Genomic DNA, 21,928 nt, shown 5'->3' with positions numbered 1-21,928 from the left:
GCTTAAACAAAGGAATAGTAGGTTTCAAACCACTTTTGGCTCCCAGAAGAACCTTTGGTCCAATGGAAACATCCTTTGAAATCTTTTAGGGAACCATGGAAACATGCATTAAAGTGTTGTTTAGGGAACCAAGTGGTTCTCCTATGGCATCAGTCCAAAGACCCCTTGTCGGCACCTTGATTTATAGGTATGAAATTGAACATAGGTTCAGAAATCGTATTGTGGCCACTGTTTACTGTGAGCTATTGGTCCAGACATGTTAGTGTGATAATGTTTCAGCTCTCAAAGTTGTCACTGAAGCCGCTATCTCTGACCTAGATTGCGGTTCGCAGTGGAGAAATGTGCTTGCCTGTCTTGTCTTGTCCTTCCTCAAGAATGCCAGTGTTTGCTTGCCTCAACTGGGCTGATTTAGCTGATAATCTTATCTTAGTCTGCCTCAGGAAAGCACTGGACATCAACAGTGTAGAACTTTTTGTGTAGTGAACCTAAAGCTACACTTACATCTCAAGTTTAGTTAAATAAAAGGAGGATAAAAGATGGTTGGGCATCAAAACAAGATTTCTAAAGGCCAATTAACCTCTAGACTCATTAGTCAGCTGTTAAAGGGTTTTTGTCCAGCAACTGCTATGAAACTAATACATAAGTTGCACTGTGTGTCTAAGAGTTTATAGACTCCTGCATTTCTTCTGAACTGAAGGGTATTAATAGTGAGTTTGTGCTGCAGTAACAGCCTCTACTCCTCTGGGAAGGCTTTACACTAGATGTTGGAACATTGCTGTGAGGATTTGTTTGAGCATTAGTGAGGTCAGGTTCTACATCATCCCAAAGGTATTGGATGGAGCTCCAACAACCCAGAGAATGCAGTACCACTGTTCCACAGCCCAATGCCCACATTTGGTGTTGGGCATGGAGACCTTCTCATGTGCGGCTCCCATTCTGTTGTTCGATGGTTTTCTGTAGATATCATACAAGCTGTTGTATAATTAGAAGGGCTGTCCTGATACTTTTGGACTCTGTAGTTGTGAGAATGAGGAAGAGTAGAGTTCAAGAGGTCAGTGGCCTACAGACAGAGTGTGTGTGCATTGTTAGAAAAGCAGAAGTGAACGCAAAACTACTTTTTGTTTACATTAGCCTTTGTTTGTCTCACCTCCACTTTTAGCCCGTTGATAGCCGGCCGCCAAGCTTTCGCTCGGGCAACCTGAGTGTGCTGAAGAAGCGCTGGGAGCAGGACAAAGCTGGACTGCAGCTCAGCGTTGCACCTCCTTTGGAAGCATCGAGACCAGAACCTCCGGCAGAGCCCCGACCTCCCGCTCGCTCCAGCAGCTTGGTCCGGCAGGGCAGCCTGAGGCAGCCTCTGACCCTCTGGGAGCGACCTGCGCAGGTGAAGGAAGAGAAGGAGGCGGGAGAGATGGAGATGAAGCAGGAGAGGCAGGTGGAGGAGGAGCAGGAGGAGCGCAGGGGGGCGGGACCACTGTCCCCAACCTCGCCCTGCTCTCCACTGGAGAAACCCAGCGTGCCCCTCAACAGCCTGAAGATGATGTTTGAGAAAGGGGAAGGCAAGGTAACAGAAAGCAACTTTTTATGTTTAACCCATTAAACCTCAGCTTTACTATTCCGCTGTGAGTCTCAAGACTTAAAGGGCCTATATAATGAAAAATGTATTTTTTTAAATTAAACATTTATTAAAGATATATATTATGTAGGGAGTAAGCCACACATATTGAATTCATTTTGTTTGTGATGTCACAAAAAACAGCCCATTTACATGCATCCTGCCTATTCAGCCTACAGCAGTTCATGCTGAAGTTATAAGGAGTGTTTCAGCCTGGACTGCAGAATATGAGCCCTTTAAGATAATTCAATAATTACTATAAATTAATTGGTTATGATAAAGTTATTACAATAAAGAATTGCAATGTGGGCCCTTGCAGTTTAAGGGTTTTGACATGTTGGGTGTCTGACGCTAACAAGTAATGGAAGCTTAAAGCCCACCAATTTGCATAGTGCTGACTGCATGTTTAACTCATCATACAGTTGCCTCAAACCATGTGGAGGTGTTCAGTAATCTCTAGTAGACGTGATTCTGTGGTTTCTGACACTACTTTAGTCCGTGTTTACAGATAACAGTGTGTCATACAGACAGACTTAGGCTTCAGTATGGATGCTACTGTTTTGAGCTATGTGACATTTTTTCTGTCCATTTTTGTTGGTAATTAATTGTCACATGGTGTCTGCATTTGGAGTAAGTTGAGAAATTGTGTAAATTCAAAAAAACAGCTTTTTGTCATGTGTCTCACAAAATGATGAAATATGATTATTGGGTCATACAGTGTCATGTTTTGACACTGTTGTTACACATTCTTCCCAAAGTTTTAGCACATAATGTGGAAGTAGTTGAATTTGTGAAATGTGGAGGTGTTTGAATTGCAAAGGACTACATATGAACTGTGAGAATTAAAGGGAACTTGACCTAATTTTTCAAAATCTGTATAATTTAATCTGCAAGATAAAAGCAACGTCATTCAGCGAATTCTGGACATTCAAAAAGTTGAATACCTCCTTCGTAAAGAGATATTCCACAAAAAAGTTACGAATACATTGTTTTTTGAGAAAGTTTTAGCCTTAAAATGTGTTTTTGTTGCACATTCATTGTGGGGGTATACATGCAGGGTGTTGTGAGGCAAAACAGTCCCCAAAGAAAACATTTTATGTCTGATTTTCGACCATTTTCCCATCGTCATCATTCCATATAAAACTCAGAAGACACATGTAGGTTCACTGGCAGTTTTGGATAGTAAATAAAATGTCTGTATTTGTGTTGTAATCATGGTGACCCCTGGTTCCTATCACCACCACTGTAAAGAAATCTGATAATAAACATCGCTATTTATTCTCATTCCATTTTTACACTGTTAACTACAGTGTATTTGCCCTAATCTGTATCAGCATTACTGCGCCCTTTTTCCACCCACCCTGCTAAAGTTCGGCAAAGGTCAGGAATGCACTAACATTCTTTTTAATTCCCTGCAAAAGATCCACCTTGGAATTTCTCTGGAGACAGAGATGTGCCTTGCTGGAACGTAATGGCCGATACAGGGCCTTTGATGTGCTGATAGGCTTCGGTTGAGGTTGACCGTGGATTAACAGTGGGGGTGGCGAAGTCAGAATCTTTAACAGATGTTGCTGTTAAAAAGTCTTAAGCCTCCATAAAGGACATTCCTCTATGTTCCTCATAAAAAGCCAGCATCTCAGCTCGCTCATTAGGTGTGGATGGCTCTGTGGGAACTAACTTTGTAAGAAGTTCCCCTAAACGTTAAGGGCGTGATGCAGACACAATGCTTCTTTGTGGTCCATTACAGTGACACAGTTGTTTGAGCCATTTCCTGCCTCAGGAAAAACGCTGATTCAGTAAAGTGGTAACGGGATGACAAAGCGAAGTCTCTTTTTTGGTATGGTCTGTTAACATTTAAGCTTTAGCCGCTGATAAGTTTTTGGTGTATTTTTAAAGTAATAATGTACAGAAAACGTTTCTGATTCAGATTTATCACTATTTTACCATCATCCACATTCCATATAAAACTCAGAAGACACGTAGAGGTTCACTGGTGGTTTGGATAGTAAATAAAATGTCTATATTTGTGTTGTAGTCATGGTGACCCCTGGTTCCTATCACCACCACTGTAAAGAAATCTGAACCATTTCACACCAAACCACTCTGAATCTCATTGTCTGAATTAGACAGAAAATGTTAAAAATTCTCTTCAAGTAATCTGAAACAGACTTGATTGTTATTTCTGACACAGTGATATACTGTTACCTCTAAAATGGATTAAAGTACTGACAAAGTTAGGGCTTTAAGGTGGCTACAGTCGTATGTAGAGTTGCCAGATTTCAGCCCTATCAAAACCAGACAGCTCCTGCTTTTAAACAGTTCAACAATTGTCTTGTTCTTTTAATAAAATAAAAGTGAGAAAACAACCTGTTGTGCATTTGGAGAGAGTCCAAATACCAACCCATCAATGGACAAAACTGGACTCTCAAGTCCAAAACCTTGCCACTCTAGTTTTGGCAGTCATAGTATATTGACAGTTTTTTGGTGTTTTAGTGTCTCGATGTTTGTATGCGCTAAAAGTTGTGTAAAATGTAAATAAATGTAAGTAAAAACAGAATGCAGTGATTTGCAAATCTCATAGACCCATATTTTATTCACAATAGAACACAGAACACATGACCAGAGGGTGCCCAAACTTTTGCATAAGACTGTACATCCATGTTTATAGATAACAGTGAGTCATACGGTGTCAGGAAGCACATATGTCTATTAGAGATTCCTGAACAACTCAACACAGTTTGATGATGATTTAGGCATGCTGTTAGCACCATGCTAATTTTCCATTATTTTTTAGCCGCATTAGCCTCGTAGCTTTTAAGTTAAAAACACCAAACAAGCCTTGGCTGACAGATTATATCTGCGGCAAAAGGGGGAGATTGTGTGAAAGTGAGTGAACTATTGCTTTAAGGCCAATTTTATGTATATGTTGACTTCACTAAACACAGACATGAGCTTTGACAGTTTTTTAGTGCCGCTTTGAAAATGTCTAGTCACTCGTTCGCTCTCACAGTCCCCTCTAAAACACCTCAGCCATTGCTGGTTTTGTGTGGCTGCTCTGTGCTGATGTTGTCTTGAGTCGATGATGTCATGGGAGCGGTATGCACAACCCCCCCCCCCAAACAAATCAGTGGAGGCCTACAAAACCAACCTCCTGCTGACCAGCCAGACTCAATGTCTGTCTGTCTCTCTTTCCTCACATCTCTCTCTCTTTCCTTCCCTCACCCACAGGTTCACATCTCTTTTCTTGCTGCTTTATGGTTAGACTTGAGGAATGTCTCAGGAAAAAAGTTACAATCCTGTGGATGAAGCTAGTGGGGAGCAGTTAACATGATCTCATTTCTTTTCATTGGGTTGCCAGTTTACACTTGCTGGCCATTTTATCAGAAACATCTATTGTACAGGTACACTTAGTAGCAAGATATCAGCCACTGAGGGAGACGGTCCTGTCTGCGACTAATGTTTGCTAGCTAGGTACAACAAGACTGCAAGTTGGCTAGCTAACATTAGCTTCTTCCACATGGAAAGTTAAACAAATGAAAAAAAATCAGTAAGTTATAATTTTACACCGCTTACAAATACAGATTGTGAATTAATTTAGCCAAGTCATACATTTGTGAATTAAACACTGATAAGGGGTCATTTTTATAGCTAGCTAGCTAATGACTTCTCTAAATCATAAGGACACAAACATCTTAAAACAATAGTAACAATGATTTTGTTCCACATGTAACGTGACTTAGGCCTGAAAAAGTGTGACATGAAAGGTATGAATATTTTATTAAAACTGTGTGCTCTTATTGGCCACTTCATTTATTTTTTTTAATGTGCCCTTCATTGGTGGTCTGTTTCTAACCACAGGACCACTGTTCAAAAAGTGCTGGTTGAAAAAAATGGGAAATGTTATAAAAGTTACCCAACATTGTAAACTAAATTATGAGGGAAAAGTGTTGCTTTTTGCCCCAAGTGTGAATCATAACTACGTAATTCAAGCGCATCATAATCAGTGTTTAGTAGCAATTCTTCTTTCAACACAAAAAACACTACTACTTACAATATATATGAGTGGGATTCATTTAATAATTGTCTTTGTTTATTAATTCTGACATGCTGTATCTCCTGCTATGTCCGGGATGATTCCACAAAGGCAGATTTAACTACCTATAAGTATTAATTACAATAATAGCAGAGTTGTTTGTTGTTAAATTACAGTCATGCGTGCTTAGTGTGCACAATTTATGCTGCATCAGTTTTTGTTTTTGTTTGTGGGCCTGATTTAAGGATATATTGTAAATGAGAGGCTGTATGAAGTCATTTTGCATTCCGGATGTGGCCTGTGGACCAATAGTTTGAGACCCACCTCATAGAAGAAGTATTAGATGGTTTATTTACATGTGATTAAGGCAAATCTGAGGGTAAATTATTTCTGGATAGTACAAAGCACATCTTCTAAGCATAAGCTTTACATTAGTCAGTTGTTCAGTACTGACTACTCGCATAAAACATCCAAAAAAAAAACATGGTCTGAAGTAAATTATTATAATAATAAAGCATCATCATATTGCTACCCTCTTGCCACACACAGGCCTTCTCCTGCCGTATAGGCCTGCTAAAATGGCTGAAACAGGGCAGCACTGCCAAAACAGAGCAGAGAAAAACGTTCCACATGACTTTAAAGTAATGCCTTCTAGCCTAACAAGGTTCATGCATTGCAGCTGTTCCAAGCAGTTGGACAGTTTTGATTTTCCAGCAGAGGCAGCAGCCGCAGCCAAGGCCTCTTTCAAAGGAAAACAGATTTTCTGTAGCTGTTTTGAGTTTACTGTTGATTATTATTGAGTTATTTCACTTGGTAGCGGCCAGCAGCCGTAACTCTGCGTGAGCTGATTTAAACTGGTCAGATCTTCGGCTCACTTATCTGCATCCTGGATTAGGACTAAGCTCCCTTATCGGTCTTAGTCATCAGCCACCTTTGTTTGTTTGTTTGTTAAACCCACTTATTTTGTATCTGTTTACAGCAGCTCATGCTGTGGCTTCCTTTGGATATTTATGTGCAGTCTTGTGTAAACATTGGATCAAGTTACATGTTTAGTGAAAAACGTGAACACATCCCCTATGGAGCAAACACAACTGCACATTTTAATACAGAATTACTGTTTATATACTGAATTTAATATATTGAAAAACGAAACTTAGAAAGTGGTGTGTGCAAAGGTTTTGGCACCATATGTCATCTTTTATTTTTCTCTCATGTGTTAAACTCAGCAAATAGAAACTCTCCACTAATATTTGCAGAAAGATATAATACTTAAATGTATTTTCTGTCGAGGATATTATTTACAAGTAGGAAATGAAAAAGTAAAACACGTCATTTGACCAAGGGAGCCCATACCTTTGCGTAAGACTGTATTTTAATGTGTATTTAATGCACTTTTGCTGTTTATTTGCTGAATTTAACAGGACATAAAATGTGGTCTGTGCAAAAGGTTAGGACTCAGTTATGAGGTTTTTTTCAAATACATTAAACTCAGTAAATAAATTGTGCACCAAAAACTTACTTTCCTTCAGAAAATTAAACTTGCGCATAGATAGCTTTGATAGTCTGATTTATTTGTTTATTAACATATTTATGTTACGGAAACATTCCATAATAGTCTTAATCTGCTAGTTTTATTCTGATGTTGGACTGATTAGATAAACTAGATAGCAGAAGGTAGCTGTTAATACTGGACCTGCTTGAGAAGAGCTTTGGAATGGATGGTTAAACTAACACACAATGTATTAATAACTTGTTTATTTGTATTTATTCTAATGTTAGTGTTTTCCTTCCTGCCCAGATAAACAGGTTTGAATGAATGAATAGCTTTGTTTAAAGGCTTCCTAGTTCATCTTTTCTAGTAAAGCATTTTGGAAGGCTGTGTATGCTTTGTTAGCTTTATTGTTTAGCCTTGATTGCTAGATTACTAATATAATTAATAGTGACAGCCAGTGAATTTTTGAGAATTGTTGCTATTTAGAGAATTTGTAGAGTCAGATTGGGGGGGGGGTGATAGACAGACTAATGACTGTCTCTCACTGCTTCTTAAACTCATTAGAGGATTAACTGTCTCCATCTGTTCACCCATCAGTTTGATCGCGTTGATGTAAAATTGACCTCATTTGACTGCACCCAATGCCTGTATCCAATTTATTTAATGTAAGAAGCTTAAATGTTCATATTAAAAGTACCAATAGACTCTTAAAAAGGCAAACCTTAAGATGCTTTGATTAACATGGCTTATTTAGCTTTGGACCCAAATGAATAGGAGCCTTTACTATGCTAATGGGATTGCCAGACAAAAGACGGCTTTCCCCAGCGAGGCTGTTTGCAGTGTGGACTCAGACCAGAGAAGGTTTATTTGGCTTTCTGTATTCACTCATTGTGATGTTAAAGAGTGTTGACACTTCTGTGAAGTGGATCACACCTTTGTGTGTGTGTGTGTGTGGGGGGGGGGTGTTGGTTTTTGTGCATTTTCAGGAAGAAAATGTCCTGACTTGTGGTAGGAGAAACACAAAAAAAACAGGACTGACCTACAGAACCAGTAGAACCTTCGTTTATTTAATCTGCAGTCAAAATAGCCAATAAGTACAAGTTATTACTTTCAGAGGATGTTTCTGAGGAGATCGGATATAAGATAATCCCTTGCATAAGAAAGAAGAAAGTCAAAGGAAGATAAATGAAAAATAAAAGGTTTCAGAACTGGAGTTCATACATGAAAGCTACAGAGAAGACAGACCTCCTAACAACCACCTGGAAGACCTAGTAGACACCAAAACTGTCCCCATCAGATAAACAGCACTTAAAGTTTTCATCTTTGAGGGAGAGGAGAAAATCGAGCTGCTTCAGATCTGAAAACATCCACAGGTGTTTCTGTCCATCCTTCCACTGTGAGAAGACAACTCAGCGCTGTGGGTCTGAAAGGATGTGTAGCTGCCAAGAAGCCTCACTGAGAAAAGGAGACAGACACATCAAACAAAGAAGCTGAACAATGGACTGACCACCCCAGAGTCCAGACCTCAGCATCACTAAATGTGTTTGATTACTTCAGAAAATGATCAACCAACTTCTAAGACTGAACTTCGGAGGTGTGTCTGCAGATTTCTTTGAGAAACTGAAACTGAGTCTCCTGAAAAGAATGGAAGCTGGAATAAAGATTTCAAATGGCTATCATAAGTGTTAAGTGTTAATGTCCTCAGACTGTATAAAAACAGGAGTGTGTGTTAGTGTGTTAAGGGCAGTGTGGGGACGGAGCTTTGAGGCTGTGAAGGTGTAGAGGATGTAACAGTGGGGTTTCCTGGGGAAGACAGAGAGGGCAGCAGGAAGAGAGGAGGGCTGTAGTCAGCTGTGCTGTGGATTGTGTGTTTGCTGCTCTTTGCACTCTTTTCCTTCCTGCTTTGTTCTCAGATTGGACCTTTTCTGGATTTAAACTCTTCCTATGGCACCGGCCCGTTTTTCAGATCTCTCTCTGCTGGGCTGATTTTCTTTTTTCTTTGTCATTCAGGTACGAGGGGGACTGAACAGCACTTCTTCAGAAGATATGGATATCCGACCAGCAGACAGAGGTACAGCCAAACACTCAAACTGTTACACAAAAAAATACATGCATATATTGTTAAGTTTTTTGCAAAGTCGTTAAAGTTGTGTTTGCTTTATGCAGCAACACTGATATTCCTCGATTACAGTGAATTGGAACTCTTATGAATCATGTATGTTGATCAAAAGTTATGGAAAATTGTACTAAATTTAACATGATGCCAAACACAGTGCACATACAGTCATATGCAAATGTTTGTACACCCCGGTCAAGTTAACACATCCTCTACAGAGAACACACTTTTGCACATCTTAATGTACAATTACTGTGCATTTTAACATATTGGAGAAAAAAACAAAGGGTGCCATATCTTATGCACAGGCCACATTTTATATATTTTTTCCCAATATGCTAAATTTGACACATAAATAGTGATTGTGTGTTAAAATGTGCAGAAGTGTGTTCTCTGTAGAGGATATGTTCGCTTATTTACACTTAGACAAAAAAACAAAAGGTCATTTTCCAGGGCGCCCAAACTTTTGTACTGTATCAAATTAAAGCACAGAGCATTGTATTGTATCTAATTGTATCGTACCATATCATCAAATTATATCTTAGCTTTTATGTAATATATAGTTACGATATATATCACAATGTTTCATATTCTATCAAATTATATCACAGCATATTATATTGTATCACATTATATCACAGCATATTGTATTGTCAAATTATATCACAGCATACTAGATTGTATCAAATTATATCACAGCATATTGTATTGTATTAAATTATATCATAATAAATCATGTTGTATCAAATTATATCACAGCATATCGTATTGTATCACTATTAAATATCAAAGTTCACCACTGTTTGGTTTGATTATTTTGAAACAGGTATTATTTTCATATTAAGGTATTTAAAGTTTTTTTGACTTTTGGACTGTGGGCACGTTACAATGCACTGATGCATCAGTATCGCCCTAATAGCCAGTAGCGTGATCAAGATCCAGTGCATCCAGTACATGATCTAACATATCTACAGCAGTACTGAGATCCTTTAAATGGGCCAGTATTTGTGTGCACTTACAGATAGGTTCATTTTAATACAATCAAAAATGAAAACTAATGCTGTTTGAACGTGCTTTCTCAGGTCTGATCACCCTGGAGCGGACCAAATCACTCAGGGACAGGATGGCCAAGTATCAGGCAGCTGTTTCCAAACAGGACGCCCGCTCCCCTCCGCGCTCAGTGAGTGGACTGTGTGGTCATTTGCTTGTGTGTTATTAATGGTTATAAGCCTGTTTGGTCATGTGGGTGTGAGGATTATACGACTGGTTTCATAATCTGTATATTTATAGCCTTTCAATCTCTTCTTTCAGCTCAGGTTCTAGAGAGCTGGTCTGTAATGTCTCATTAGAGTGTACATTAGATTCTCCCCTGATGTGTTTGTTGCAGTCAGATGTTTCATTTTTTATTTGAAATGCCATTGACTGAGGAGATAATTGCACAAATGCAATGAATCCCCAATGCCAAATTTGCCTTTTCTCACAGTTTCCTTTTTAAGAAGTGAACTGCTAGGGGATTTGGGGTTCTCCAGTGTTTCTCAACCGCATCTCTGTCTGCGTCTGTGTCACACTGTCAGCTGATACTTCAAGACATTTTCACAGTGCACCTTATGCATCACGATATTTCATTTTTTCTGAAATTGGAACAGACAAAATAGAACTTGTAGTGCTACATTATAAAAAAAACTATAATAATAAAAATAAACTTACATCTACAGTGATTTTTATTCAATGTTTTACAAACTGCGCTGCGCTAAATGTAATTAAACAGGGCTCACTCTGTAAGGAACATAATCTGCATGACTGTGTAATGTGATTCTGAAACTATGGCCATTATCTCTAAAAGGGTCTTAGTGTGATTCAGACAAAGCGTCAGTGTAGTCATGAAATAGCCAAAGTTTAGGAGAAAGTCCATCAAGGAAACTCCATTCCTGCCCCCAAACTTTCTATAAAGTTTCATCTCTACCTTCCATTTCCAGTGGCAAAGTTTAATACGTTCCTTTATTGAATACATTGAAGGCAAAAGAACAGTTATTTTGTTCAGATTCACAATTTTTTCACCATCTTCAACATCACATATAAAAACTCAGCATGACTGTTTACATCCTAACAATTCAGTTATGCAGAAATTTTGAAAAATTGGTGGAACTGCCCTTTAAGCAGTGAAGGATAGGTAATTATTGCTTAATAACTTTTATTTGCTGTTAGCCGCTTAGCGCTTGTAATTACATGCAAAACTGAAAGCTGAAATATTGAAACATCTAATACCTCTTGATTAGTAAGATTTAACTCATTTCACTTTGATCCTAATCGTGGTGAAATCTGAGAATTTATGAAACATTCGGTCGTTTTTTTAAGGGAAATTCCACTGGTTTTTCAAAATTTGTGTTTGAGATGTAAACAGAGTGATTTAGAGTGGTTTTATGTGAAATAGTTCAAATTTCTTTACAGTGGTGGTGAAAGGAACCAGGCATTCTGGTGTCTACAGTGCAAATATAGCCAGTTTATTTACTATCCAAAATTAACAGTGAACCTACACACGTCTTCTGAGTTTTTATATGTACTGTTGATTATGGTAAATAGTGGTCAATTTGAAAAAATAAGTTGAGTAAGTTTTCTCTGGGGACTATTTTGCCTTACAACACCCTTCTTGTATTATTCCACCATAAATTGATCAAAATACATTTTAGACCAAACATTTTATCACAAAAATACCATAAAACAGTGTCTCAGACATCAGGCAGTGTATAACCATTCCATGTAGCAACTTTCTGTAAAGGAGCTTTTAGAGGTGGATGTCTGGTTCCTGTCACCACCACTGTGAACAATTCTGACTCCAAGTTTAGAACAGTAAGTTTCTCTGGAATGAAACATTTTATGCCAAACCATTATGAACAATTTTACTGACATGTTAACAATTGAATCAGTAGAGTTCCCCTTTAAGAAATCATAATCAAATTGAACCATTATGGGCTCAGAGATTTACACTATTTATTTCTCCATGGTGGTAATAGTGTATAATAATTACACACGTGTAAAAAAACACTAGACCTAAGTAATGCTGGGCAATGTAACAGTATTTATGGTTATCATGATAAATTACATCCTGAGATATCACAACATGCTTTTCTGAGTATACTGTGGATATTGTAAGTGCTTAAAGAATAATGAACAGCGAATAATAATTAATAATAATAATAATTTTTATTTATATAGCACTTTTCATGCCAGAGGCAGCTCAAAGTGCTTTACAGACAGGAATACAAGCTGCATGTTTCATTACAAAGAGAGCCTCATTAGCTCTGTTTGAGTGGATTTAGTGCAGTGCAGGATGTAAAATATGAATCATTGTGTTTGATGGTATTTTGAAATATGACACTACTGGTTATTTTTTTTGCCTGGTCCAACTTATTGAACGTCAGAAAAAGTAAATATTTACAGGATATACATATCATATATCGTGAATAGTTATTAAAGTATTGTGATATTATTTTTGCTGTATCGTCCACCTCTAGATTAGAGACAGTCAGACAGGAAATATGTTCTTTTCTGTTGTATTTAACTCTGAAGACATATTTAATCTAAGCATGGTGTCAGATTCAAGTGCTCATCCTCATCTGCTGTTTCTCTCCTCTGCAGTCTAACCCGTCTGAAAGCGAGGGAAGCCCTTCCACCATGGACCACAAGGAAAACGTGCCCCCTGGTGGCAGAAGGCAGGCAGTGGTACGTCTGTTTAAGTGAAAGAGAAGCTTTGGTTGCTTTGCTTCAAGCGAGACACATTGTTTTGATCATGCTGTGTTGAGTTAGATTTTTTAAAGCCAACCTGAAATCAGACCTTTTTCATCGTTTAAGTTTATGACCCTGCTCATGTTAATCATGATCCATCATATATAATTTAAAAGACTAAACTTCTGTTTTCCATCAAAATGTAATGACTTTAGCCCCGCCTCTAAGACATCTTCAGATCTTTTTTTGATGATGTCATCGCATCCCACCAGAGGGTGGGGCAAAATAACGTTAACCAATACTTGAAACCAATGTTTCACAGTATGCAAGAAGAATGAGTTACAAAGTCATGCTTGTGCTGATTTCAAATACTTTTAATGGCGTCTTTTTCTTCCTTCTTTTCTTTTCTTTTCTTTCCTTCCTTTTTGCTTTTGTTTTGTTTATTTGCTTTCTTTTCCTTTGTCCACTTATTCTTTGTTTCTTTTCAGAATGCGCCCTCCTCAGAGACACCGAGCACAAAGACCAATGGTGAGTCAGCCCCCCGCAAACCCCCACCCCCCCAACTCTGATGTCATCAGTTTCTTTTGAAACAAGAATCAAGTGTCTTTGTTTTTTCTCTGAAAATCTCGGAAAAACATTTTCTCCATTTCAAGGCTCAATCCCATTTTTTTTTACGCCAACACCTTGTTTTTGAGTGTCACCTTGTCGCTTGGAACTGAGTTACAAGTGGAAGTGGTTGAAATCTTCCCTATGAAATGGGACCCTCAAATAAAGAAGAACATTACTTTATTAACAGGCTACTAGCGGTGCTCTGTAGGCGACCCTGCCAGTCTGCAGTGATAGCAGAGGAGGGTAAAGTTCAGCAACCTCACTTCTGGGCTTTAGTTACATTTAGGGCATCATATGCTTTTAAAGGGGGGTGGATATTTATTATCGCCCACCCCTAATTCTTCAGTGATATGAAGCTGAAGTCAGCTATTCGCCAGCTTCTTGTGTGAATTCTCCCGTTCCACCTTAAATGGTGCAGCATTTCTGACACCGGAATGTAACTGTTGCACCACTTAAAGTGGAACGGGAAATTTATCTAGCTAGCTACCGAGATGTCAGCATACTACTAGTGATATTTTATGCTAGTTATGAAGAAAAGGACCATAATACATTGGCACACATTGTTTGCTGTTTTTTTTTTCACAACACTTTGTTTGGAGCGTGCCTCTGAAAAACCTCCGTTTGGAGGGCCATGTAGCCCCAACACTTCGCCCTAAACCTTTATCTCAACAAGAGTGGGACATCCTACCCATAGACATGGACAGGCAAAATGGAGGGGTGGGGCTAAGTGGTAGGAGCGAGGTGGGAAATGAGGTTGGGCCTAAATGTAGGCTAATCAAATGACCTCTTTTTTGAAAGTGAAAGTGAAAATAAGTTAACACACCCTCTACAGAGAACACACTTCTGCACATTTACATCACTGTTTATTTGCGCCGTTTACCACATTGGTTAAAAAAATAAAACACGTAATGTAGACTGTGCAAAAGTTATGGCACTTGATGTATTTTTTCCCTCAGTATGTCATATTTAAACAGTAGAGGATGTGCTAACTTGTATATGTCTATACATTAGAAGCCATTTAACTCCGTGTCGGTCTTAAAAAGTTGGCTTTGTGAATGTGTGGCTGTTTCAGGCGTGTTGGCTGATGCAGTGAGCCCCAGCACTGAAGCCTCTGAGCCAGAGAGCAGCGACACGCCCAAACTGGTTCGGGTAAGTGACCGCTAATGTGGCTAATTTGCACATATTGTCTCGAGTTCTGCCACTTCAGTCATGCAGTGTGCTTCGTTTTGGTTTTGTTTTGGTTTTGTTTTGTCTTGCATGCTGTCTTTTCAACAAATATTGAATCCTAGCACTTTCAGTGACTTGATAAATATCACTCAGGGCTGGACTATTTATCATCGGTTAACTGTTATCACGATATTGGAAGAAGGCTGAAAAATGCAAATGGGTCGTTCTCCAGTTGGAGTTGAAATTCAGGTGGATGCATTTTTAAAAAATCAATTTCTTTCAACCCCAAAACTAAATAATCTTAATATGTCCATTAACATCTCCTATTATCATATATGCAAAAAGAAGAGCTTAATTCCAAACATATTTTACAGTCACTGGTGTTACATGAATGTGGCATAACACCAGTTACTGTGACATTCTAAAATTAAGGATTTTGTAAATTGGCTGACTCACTGGTGGTCAGGTGACCTTGGCTATTTAACTCAATGAGTTAGCTGCTTCATGTTATTTACCTCATATAACTGTAACACAGATCAGCTAAAATCAATATAATAAAAAAATAAAACACAAAATGTGGCCTGTGCAATAGTTACAGCACATTATATATTTCGTGTTTACTTTTTTCCAGCAAATAAAAAAAGATTGTGCAGTAAAATTTTAAGGAAGAATGCTATATTTAACTTATTTTCACTTGTGATTTGGCTGAGGGTGTTCAAATGTACAACTGTATCTGCTTTGAAAATGCCCCCCGTCTGCAAGCAATGGCTTTGAATCCCTGTTTGATCAGCTCATCCTTAATGCTGTTCTCTTCTTGGCTATTATCCTCTTTAACTCCTTGGGACCACCGATGGTTCCAAAACGCCCTTCGTCATATTCGTCATAACTTTCATATTTTATAAGCTTCATTCAAAAGGTGGGTGTCATATGAGAGCTGTAACTGTCTTCTTTCCAGTCAAATAGATGGGTAATGTAATTTTAAAACTTTATAATAAAAGAAGCTGAACTCACAACTTTTTCTTCTACTGAAACTCGACCCATTTTTCCACAAATCTGAACTATAAACTGGATCTCAGATGGCGTCTCGTCAGTGATCTGCTCTGTAAAAATTACTTTCATACAAAAATACAAAGAGCATCTAAGATTTTTGGCTTTCAGCAGTAAATTGTAGGCATATAGCTTTATGTTTATGATCGTAAAATACATGTTCTGTTAATTTGAGAGGAAATTTAACCAAAAAAACCCCAAAAATTTATAGTTATTTCATGCAGTTACTGAGAAATTTGCCTTACAATTTGGGCATGTAAATTCAGATGGAAAAATCGAAATATACCTACGAGCGTAAGTGGTTAAATGGAAAACCCTCAGTGTATAACTCAGTCTCGCTCACAGTGTCTGTCCAGTCTCAGTTGCAGCTGTTTATGAAGCTTTTTCTTTATTTGCAGGGACAGAAGTTCCGTCTGACGGTGAGGGAGACCTGCGTGGCCTGCCTTAAGACTGTTTACCCTCTAGAGAAACTAGTCGCCAATCAACAGATTTTCCACAACACCTGCTTCCGCTGCACACACTGCAGCACTAAACTCAGGTAAGACTGAGAAGAGTTAGATTAAACGTGTAGTGGTAATACAGTAGGTAACAGTGAATAAGAACTAAATATATTGCTATATTATTATCGCACTACTAACTTTCTTTCTTTAACCCCTTAAACCCTACAGGTCTTTATATAGACCCGCACCACAGTTCCTCACAATCAGTAACTGCACTACTTTCACAGTAGTTTCATAGCACATACTGGATAAATTTATAGTAGATACTGAACAAATTTATAGTAGGTACTGAACAAAATCATAGTAGATACTGAATAATTCATGGTAGATATTTAATAATTCATACTAGATACTGAACAAATTTATAGTAGATACTGAACAAATTCATATTAAACTCTAAATAATCAATAGAAGATTCTGAATGATTTATAACAATTACTGATTAATTCATAACAGTTACTGAATAATTCCTATTAGAAACTGAATAATTCATAGTAGATGCTTAGTATTTTATAGCATATACTGAGTGATTCATAGTAGTTACTGAATAATTCATAGTAGATACCGAATAATTTATATTCAGTTCTGAATAAATCTTATTAGATTTTGAGTAATTTATAGGAGTTACTCTATAGGGAATGTCTTGCAGTAGGTCAGTGGTCAAAAGTCAGAGCTTGTGGAAGGAAAACTGATCTTGTTTTCCTGTGTTTGTCTCTGTAGTTTGGTCAACTACGCCTCTCTACATGGTAACATCTACTGCAAGCCCCACTTCAACCAGCTCTTCAAGTCCAAGGGAAACTACGACGAGGGTTTCGGCCACAAGCCCCACAAGGAGCTGTGGACGCCCCGAGCTGACGATGAGGAGGAGGCTGAAGAGTCTGAAAAGCCTCAGCTTGCCACACCTGAACCTTCACCAGCGAAACCCGTCCCAGAGCCCACTCCCAAATCAGACCCAAGCTCCGCAGTGGAGGAGTCTCCTCTGGCCAAAGTCACCGACCTCACAGCCTCCCTTGAGACGAAGGCTCAGATGAGCAGCTCAGTGGAAAAAACCCCAGCTGCCTCTGTAGAGACCAAGAGGCTGAAGATCGCTTGGCCACCACCTTCAGACAGCGAAGGCAGTCCCAAGGGCGCCGGCACCGAGAGCGGAAGGGCTTCGTCCAGGCCATTCAGACCAAAGTGGCCACCAGAGGGAGACACACCGTCCACCATGGAGAGCAGTGAGCGGGCTGAGCTTAGGAGCCTCCGGCGCAGCTCCTCTCTCAAGGAGCGAAGCCGGCCGTTCTCTGTGGCGCCGAGCTTGGAATCTGCCAGTTCTATGCAGCAGGAGCCACGGCGCCCCCTCAGGTCGCCGCTGGTGAGGCGAGGCTCGCTGGAGGAGCTTCGCTCTTCTCCCAAAGTTCAAACCATCCAGAAGGAGCAGGAAAAGGAGAAGGCAGAGGAGAACGAAGAAACCAGGAAGGCTCCGATCAACACAGAATCCAGGAAGGCCTCAGTCACTGACCGCAAAACCATAAACGGTGATACCAGTTCAGAAGAGGAGGTGGAGAGTCCCAAAAAAACAGAAGAGAAAGCCAAAACGCCTCATTCAATTCTCAAACGGCCACAACCGACCAAGGTAGAAGCTCTTGATGACCATGAAGACGAATCTGAGGAACGTCGCAGCGAGTCTCCTGAACTCTCGCACCCTCCAGCTGTAGAGAACAAGGCCAACAGAACGTCCCAGGACGTGGGCTTCTGGGACGGAGAAGAGGCGGAAGAGGCTCTGACAGTGGAGGAGATGATCAAGAGGAACCGCTATTATGAGGAGGATGAGAATGAGGATGAGGAGGAAGTGGCAGAAGTGTGAAACCCCTTGACCCAACTTCAGCTCCACCTGTGGCACAATGAACCTGCCAGATTTACAGTCTTATTATCTCAGTTCAGTCTCTATATTCTTATTTTCATCGTTCATATTCATCTCATTCATTTTCTCACTAGATTAGAACTGGATCAAAGAAAAGCATGTTTATTGCCGGTACTCTTTTCCCTTTATTTCCATTTTATCTTTCAGTAACTGGAACAAAAAGTGCTTTCTTTGAAGTCTGTGGTTTTGTTTCTTCTATGGCTCACAGTAAACTTTCTCATTCTTCTGTTTTTTTTCTGGTTTTTTTTTAAGAACTCCTGCAATAAGACAACACCAGAATTGGCCAAATAATTTGATACTAGAGATATTTTTTCTCATTTTTATACTGTATGAGAACAAAGGGCAAGATATCATTACTGAAAATTGACATTTTTACAATTTATAATTTAATTGTATCTTTTATATTTCTAAGAGGATCGTATTAAAATAATCCATACATTCTACTATGCATTCTAAATCATGTTCCACTTTATTTATACTTGAAGAACAGGTTGGCAGTAGTAGTTCAGACTTTCGTACATTCCATTGAACGTGTTCTCTTAAGGGCTTCTCATTTGGTGGTCTTATATGTTTGAAAACAAACATGGTGCCTATCAAACTGTCTTAGTGATTGTTAGAATTTACAATTTACAAATGTTTTATATTCTGCTTTATAAGAGACCAAAAAAGGGTTTATTTGCCTTATGTTCAAGATTTTGACGACTGTAAACTGTCTTGGAAATTTAATAAATGATCTGAAAAGCAATATTATTAATGGTTGTCGTGTTTGTGTTTGTTATAGTGTTTATGCAATTAATTCACATCACAATCTTATATTTATCCTTTTTGAACCATAGAGTCAGGATCATTACATAGTTGAGCAGTGGTAGAATAGGATGTTTTGACGTTTGTAAACAATTTACTAAAATGGTTGTTAGCCATTAGTTATTTTAAAGGGGAATCCAACCAATTTTTTCTGTAATTTCTGCACAATTTCATTGTTGAGATTCAGAGTGGTTTGGTTTGAAAAGGTTGTAGTGACTCAGATTTCTTTACAGTGGTGCTGATAGGAACCAGGAGTCACAATGACTACAACACAAATATAAATATTTTATTTACTATCTAAAACCACCAGTGAACCTACACACGTCTTCTAAGTTTTGTTGCGTGTAAAATAGTGATGCTTCTAAAAAAATAAAAGTTTTCTTTGGGGAATATTTTGGCTCACAGTACACTGCATGATGCATTTTATACCAAGATCTTCTCAAAACTGATGTAAAACAATGTCTCAGACATCAGGCAATGTATTTATAACCATTTCATGTAATAACTTACTGTAAAGGATCTTTTAGAGGTGGACGTCTGGTTCCTATCACCGCCACTGTGAACAATTCTGACTCAGTAAGTTTCTCTAGAACAGAGCATTTCACACCAAACCACCCTGAATGACTCTGTTTACATCTTCAGTGGTTGACTTCCCCTTTAACCTTTCAACAGTGAGAGTGGAGTACAAACAACACAGATAAAGCAAGTCTATGTTTTTATTAAACATTGAATTTGCACTTTTTCCTTACAGTTAACACTTTAACTTTTGTAGAAATCAGATGTGTGGCTGCTGTATTGAAATAAATATGAAATAACCATGTACAACACCAGTGTTACTGGGGAAGAACTGATCATGAACTTTTAAGAGCGAATCTGATTTCCTTAAAGCCAAACTGACTGATGGCTGATTTTGAGTGTTTTTTCAAGCCTTTGTTAAACCCAAAGCACGGTGTGTGGGCTAAATGAACACATGAATCACACCAGCACAGCACGCCTCCAGCACTTTCTACTAGACACCATATAAATAACATTATCTACTCTTTAATGGGCCAAACCAAAACTATAACTGAAAAGTGAATTTATTATTTGATACGTTTGTAGTTTTGTAGTTTTAATAAAGGTTACAGATTACATTACAGGTTACATTAACCATGTACATATGCAGTAAGACACACACAATCTGTCTCAAATAAATAAGATATCAAATCATAACTGCATTTTCACAGAGTATCAATACCTACAACACCTGCTTTTGTCATGTTAAAGGTTCATTTGCTAATATTTAGAATTAAGATACTGGAATACAAATTCATTTCAAAAGGTATCAGACAGTAAAGTCCATTAGACAGTGTTTTGGCTGTTTTCATACTTCAAATGTGTTTAATAAATACATTTACATACATTTGTAAATGATGAAAAATCAAAATCGTCAAAATCTTTCTGTTAATGTAAACATTCATTGAGTTAACTGAGTGAAGCTTCTTGCATCCCAAGGTGCTGATTTATGCTGATTTTCTAAGCCTAAATAAGTGAACACATCACAGAGACACACTTCTGCACACTTCAATACACTGTTACTGTTTATTTGCTGAATTTCACAAATTGGGGCAAAAGTTAAGTCACTTTTTCTATTTTGTGTTTTTCCCAGTATGAGAAAAAGAAACTTGGACTAACATTGGCAGAAAGATTTCATATTTACGTTTGTTCTCTATAGAGCATGTGTTCCCTTATTCTCAGTTCATTTGTCACATCATTTGACCAACTAAAAAAGCACTGAAGTGTGCCTGACAGTTTTGTCCACAAGGGGGCAGGAATAAGTGAATATCCATTCATTCCCCTAAACAGAGGTTTGATCACTGATTTGGCTTTTGATTTAAAGATATTGTCACAATACTATCATAAATTACATTTTTATATTTATCACTGCTGATGGTCAGAGTTCTGACACAAACTACTGCAGTTAAAACAAGAACAAATCTCCATTAAGGAAAGCTTCACAAACACTCACGTCACAATAGACAGATAGATAGACAAACAGACAGAGAGACAGACAGATAGACAGACAGACATTTTTAAGAGTGCTGTCTGTAGAGAACGTTTTAATGTATTTTCACTTAGAAAATCAATAAAATGTAGTCTGAGTGGGAGTGTTCATACTTTTGCACACAACTGTACATCTGGTAAAACTCTTTCTCATCCACACATGCTCTCTGTGCGGTTTATAGCCCACCTGGATCAGAGGGATTTACCCTCATGGTGATTTTAGTGTGAACAATCCCTGATAGAGAACTATGTGTAGTGAGATCATCACAGAGTACATCATCTACCACTATACCATCATGCTTGCACTTAACCGCTGGAGGATACGGGTTTAAGATGATTATCTTAAAAATAAGAACAACAATTCCGATCACTACCGTCTGTTTACACCACTCACTCCCAGGAAACGGAACAAACTGGTTTTACTAGTAATAGAACCACACAAATAAGAAAAAGAGCTCACCCAAAGAACCCTGCATTGGTTGGGCCGTTTCCTTTTTCTGGATTTTCTTATTTAAAATGCTTGAAGAGCACATTTTGACTAAGTTGGAGAACAAAAACATCAACTTCAACTACAAAAATGAATAAACAGTCACATTGAAGGAGAAGAGATGATGCTGTTTGGGAACAGATCCAGGTGCTTTGTGCTCACAAGCTTCCTGTTTATCACAATTCCACCCAATTTACCGTGATATTTTCACTGCTATTGATTTTTAAAAAATGACAGTTTGAACCCTCTTCTTCTAGGTCTTCGGAGAAGGTCTGATTATTTCTGTGAAACAAAAAAATTCATGTCTGCAGTTCATCTGTCGAGCTCAAGAGACTTTATTGTCATCTCAGCTATATATAAGTACACAGTGATATGAAACCACATTCCTCCAG

General features: G+C 38.4%; 1 protein-coding gene across 2 annotated transcripts in view; it reads left to right on the top strand.

Annotated features, from left to right (window-relative positions):
- lima1b (LIM domain and actin binding 1b) overlaps positions 1–18,952 on the top strand; it is a 54,531-nt gene extending 35,579 nt beyond the window's left edge. For both annotated transcript variants that reach the window (XM_036559445.1, XM_036559446.1), the window contains 8 exons: positions 1,160–1,561; positions 9,148–9,208; positions 10,336–10,433; positions 12,890–12,973; positions 13,465–13,504; positions 14,658–14,734; positions 16,198–16,337; positions 17,020–18,952. In XM_036559445.1, coding sequence (XP_036415338.1) covers positions 1,160–1,561; positions 9,148–9,208; positions 10,336–10,433; positions 12,890–12,973; positions 13,465–13,504; positions 14,658–14,734; positions 16,198–16,337; positions 17,020–18,145 — 2,028 coding nt within the window. In that variant the 3' untranslated portion in view covers positions 18,146–18,952. The remainder of the gene's footprint in view (positions 1–1,159; positions 1,562–9,147; positions 9,209–10,335; positions 10,434–12,889; positions 12,974–13,464; positions 13,505–14,657; positions 14,735–16,197; positions 16,338–17,019) is intronic.
- The last annotated feature ends 2,976 nt before the right edge of the window (positions 18,953–21,928 follow it).

The sequence above is a fragment of the Colossoma macropomum genome, unplaced genomic scaffold (genome assembly GCF_904425465.1).
Source record: "Colossoma macropomum unplaced genomic scaffold, Colossoma_macropomum, whole genome shotgun sequence".
Classification (NCBI taxonomy): domain Eukaryota; kingdom Metazoa; phylum Chordata; class Actinopteri; order Characiformes; family Serrasalmidae; genus Colossoma; species Colossoma macropomum.
The sequence above is the reverse complement of the archived record's forward strand: the minus strand, read 5'-3'. Positions and strand labels throughout refer to the sequence as shown.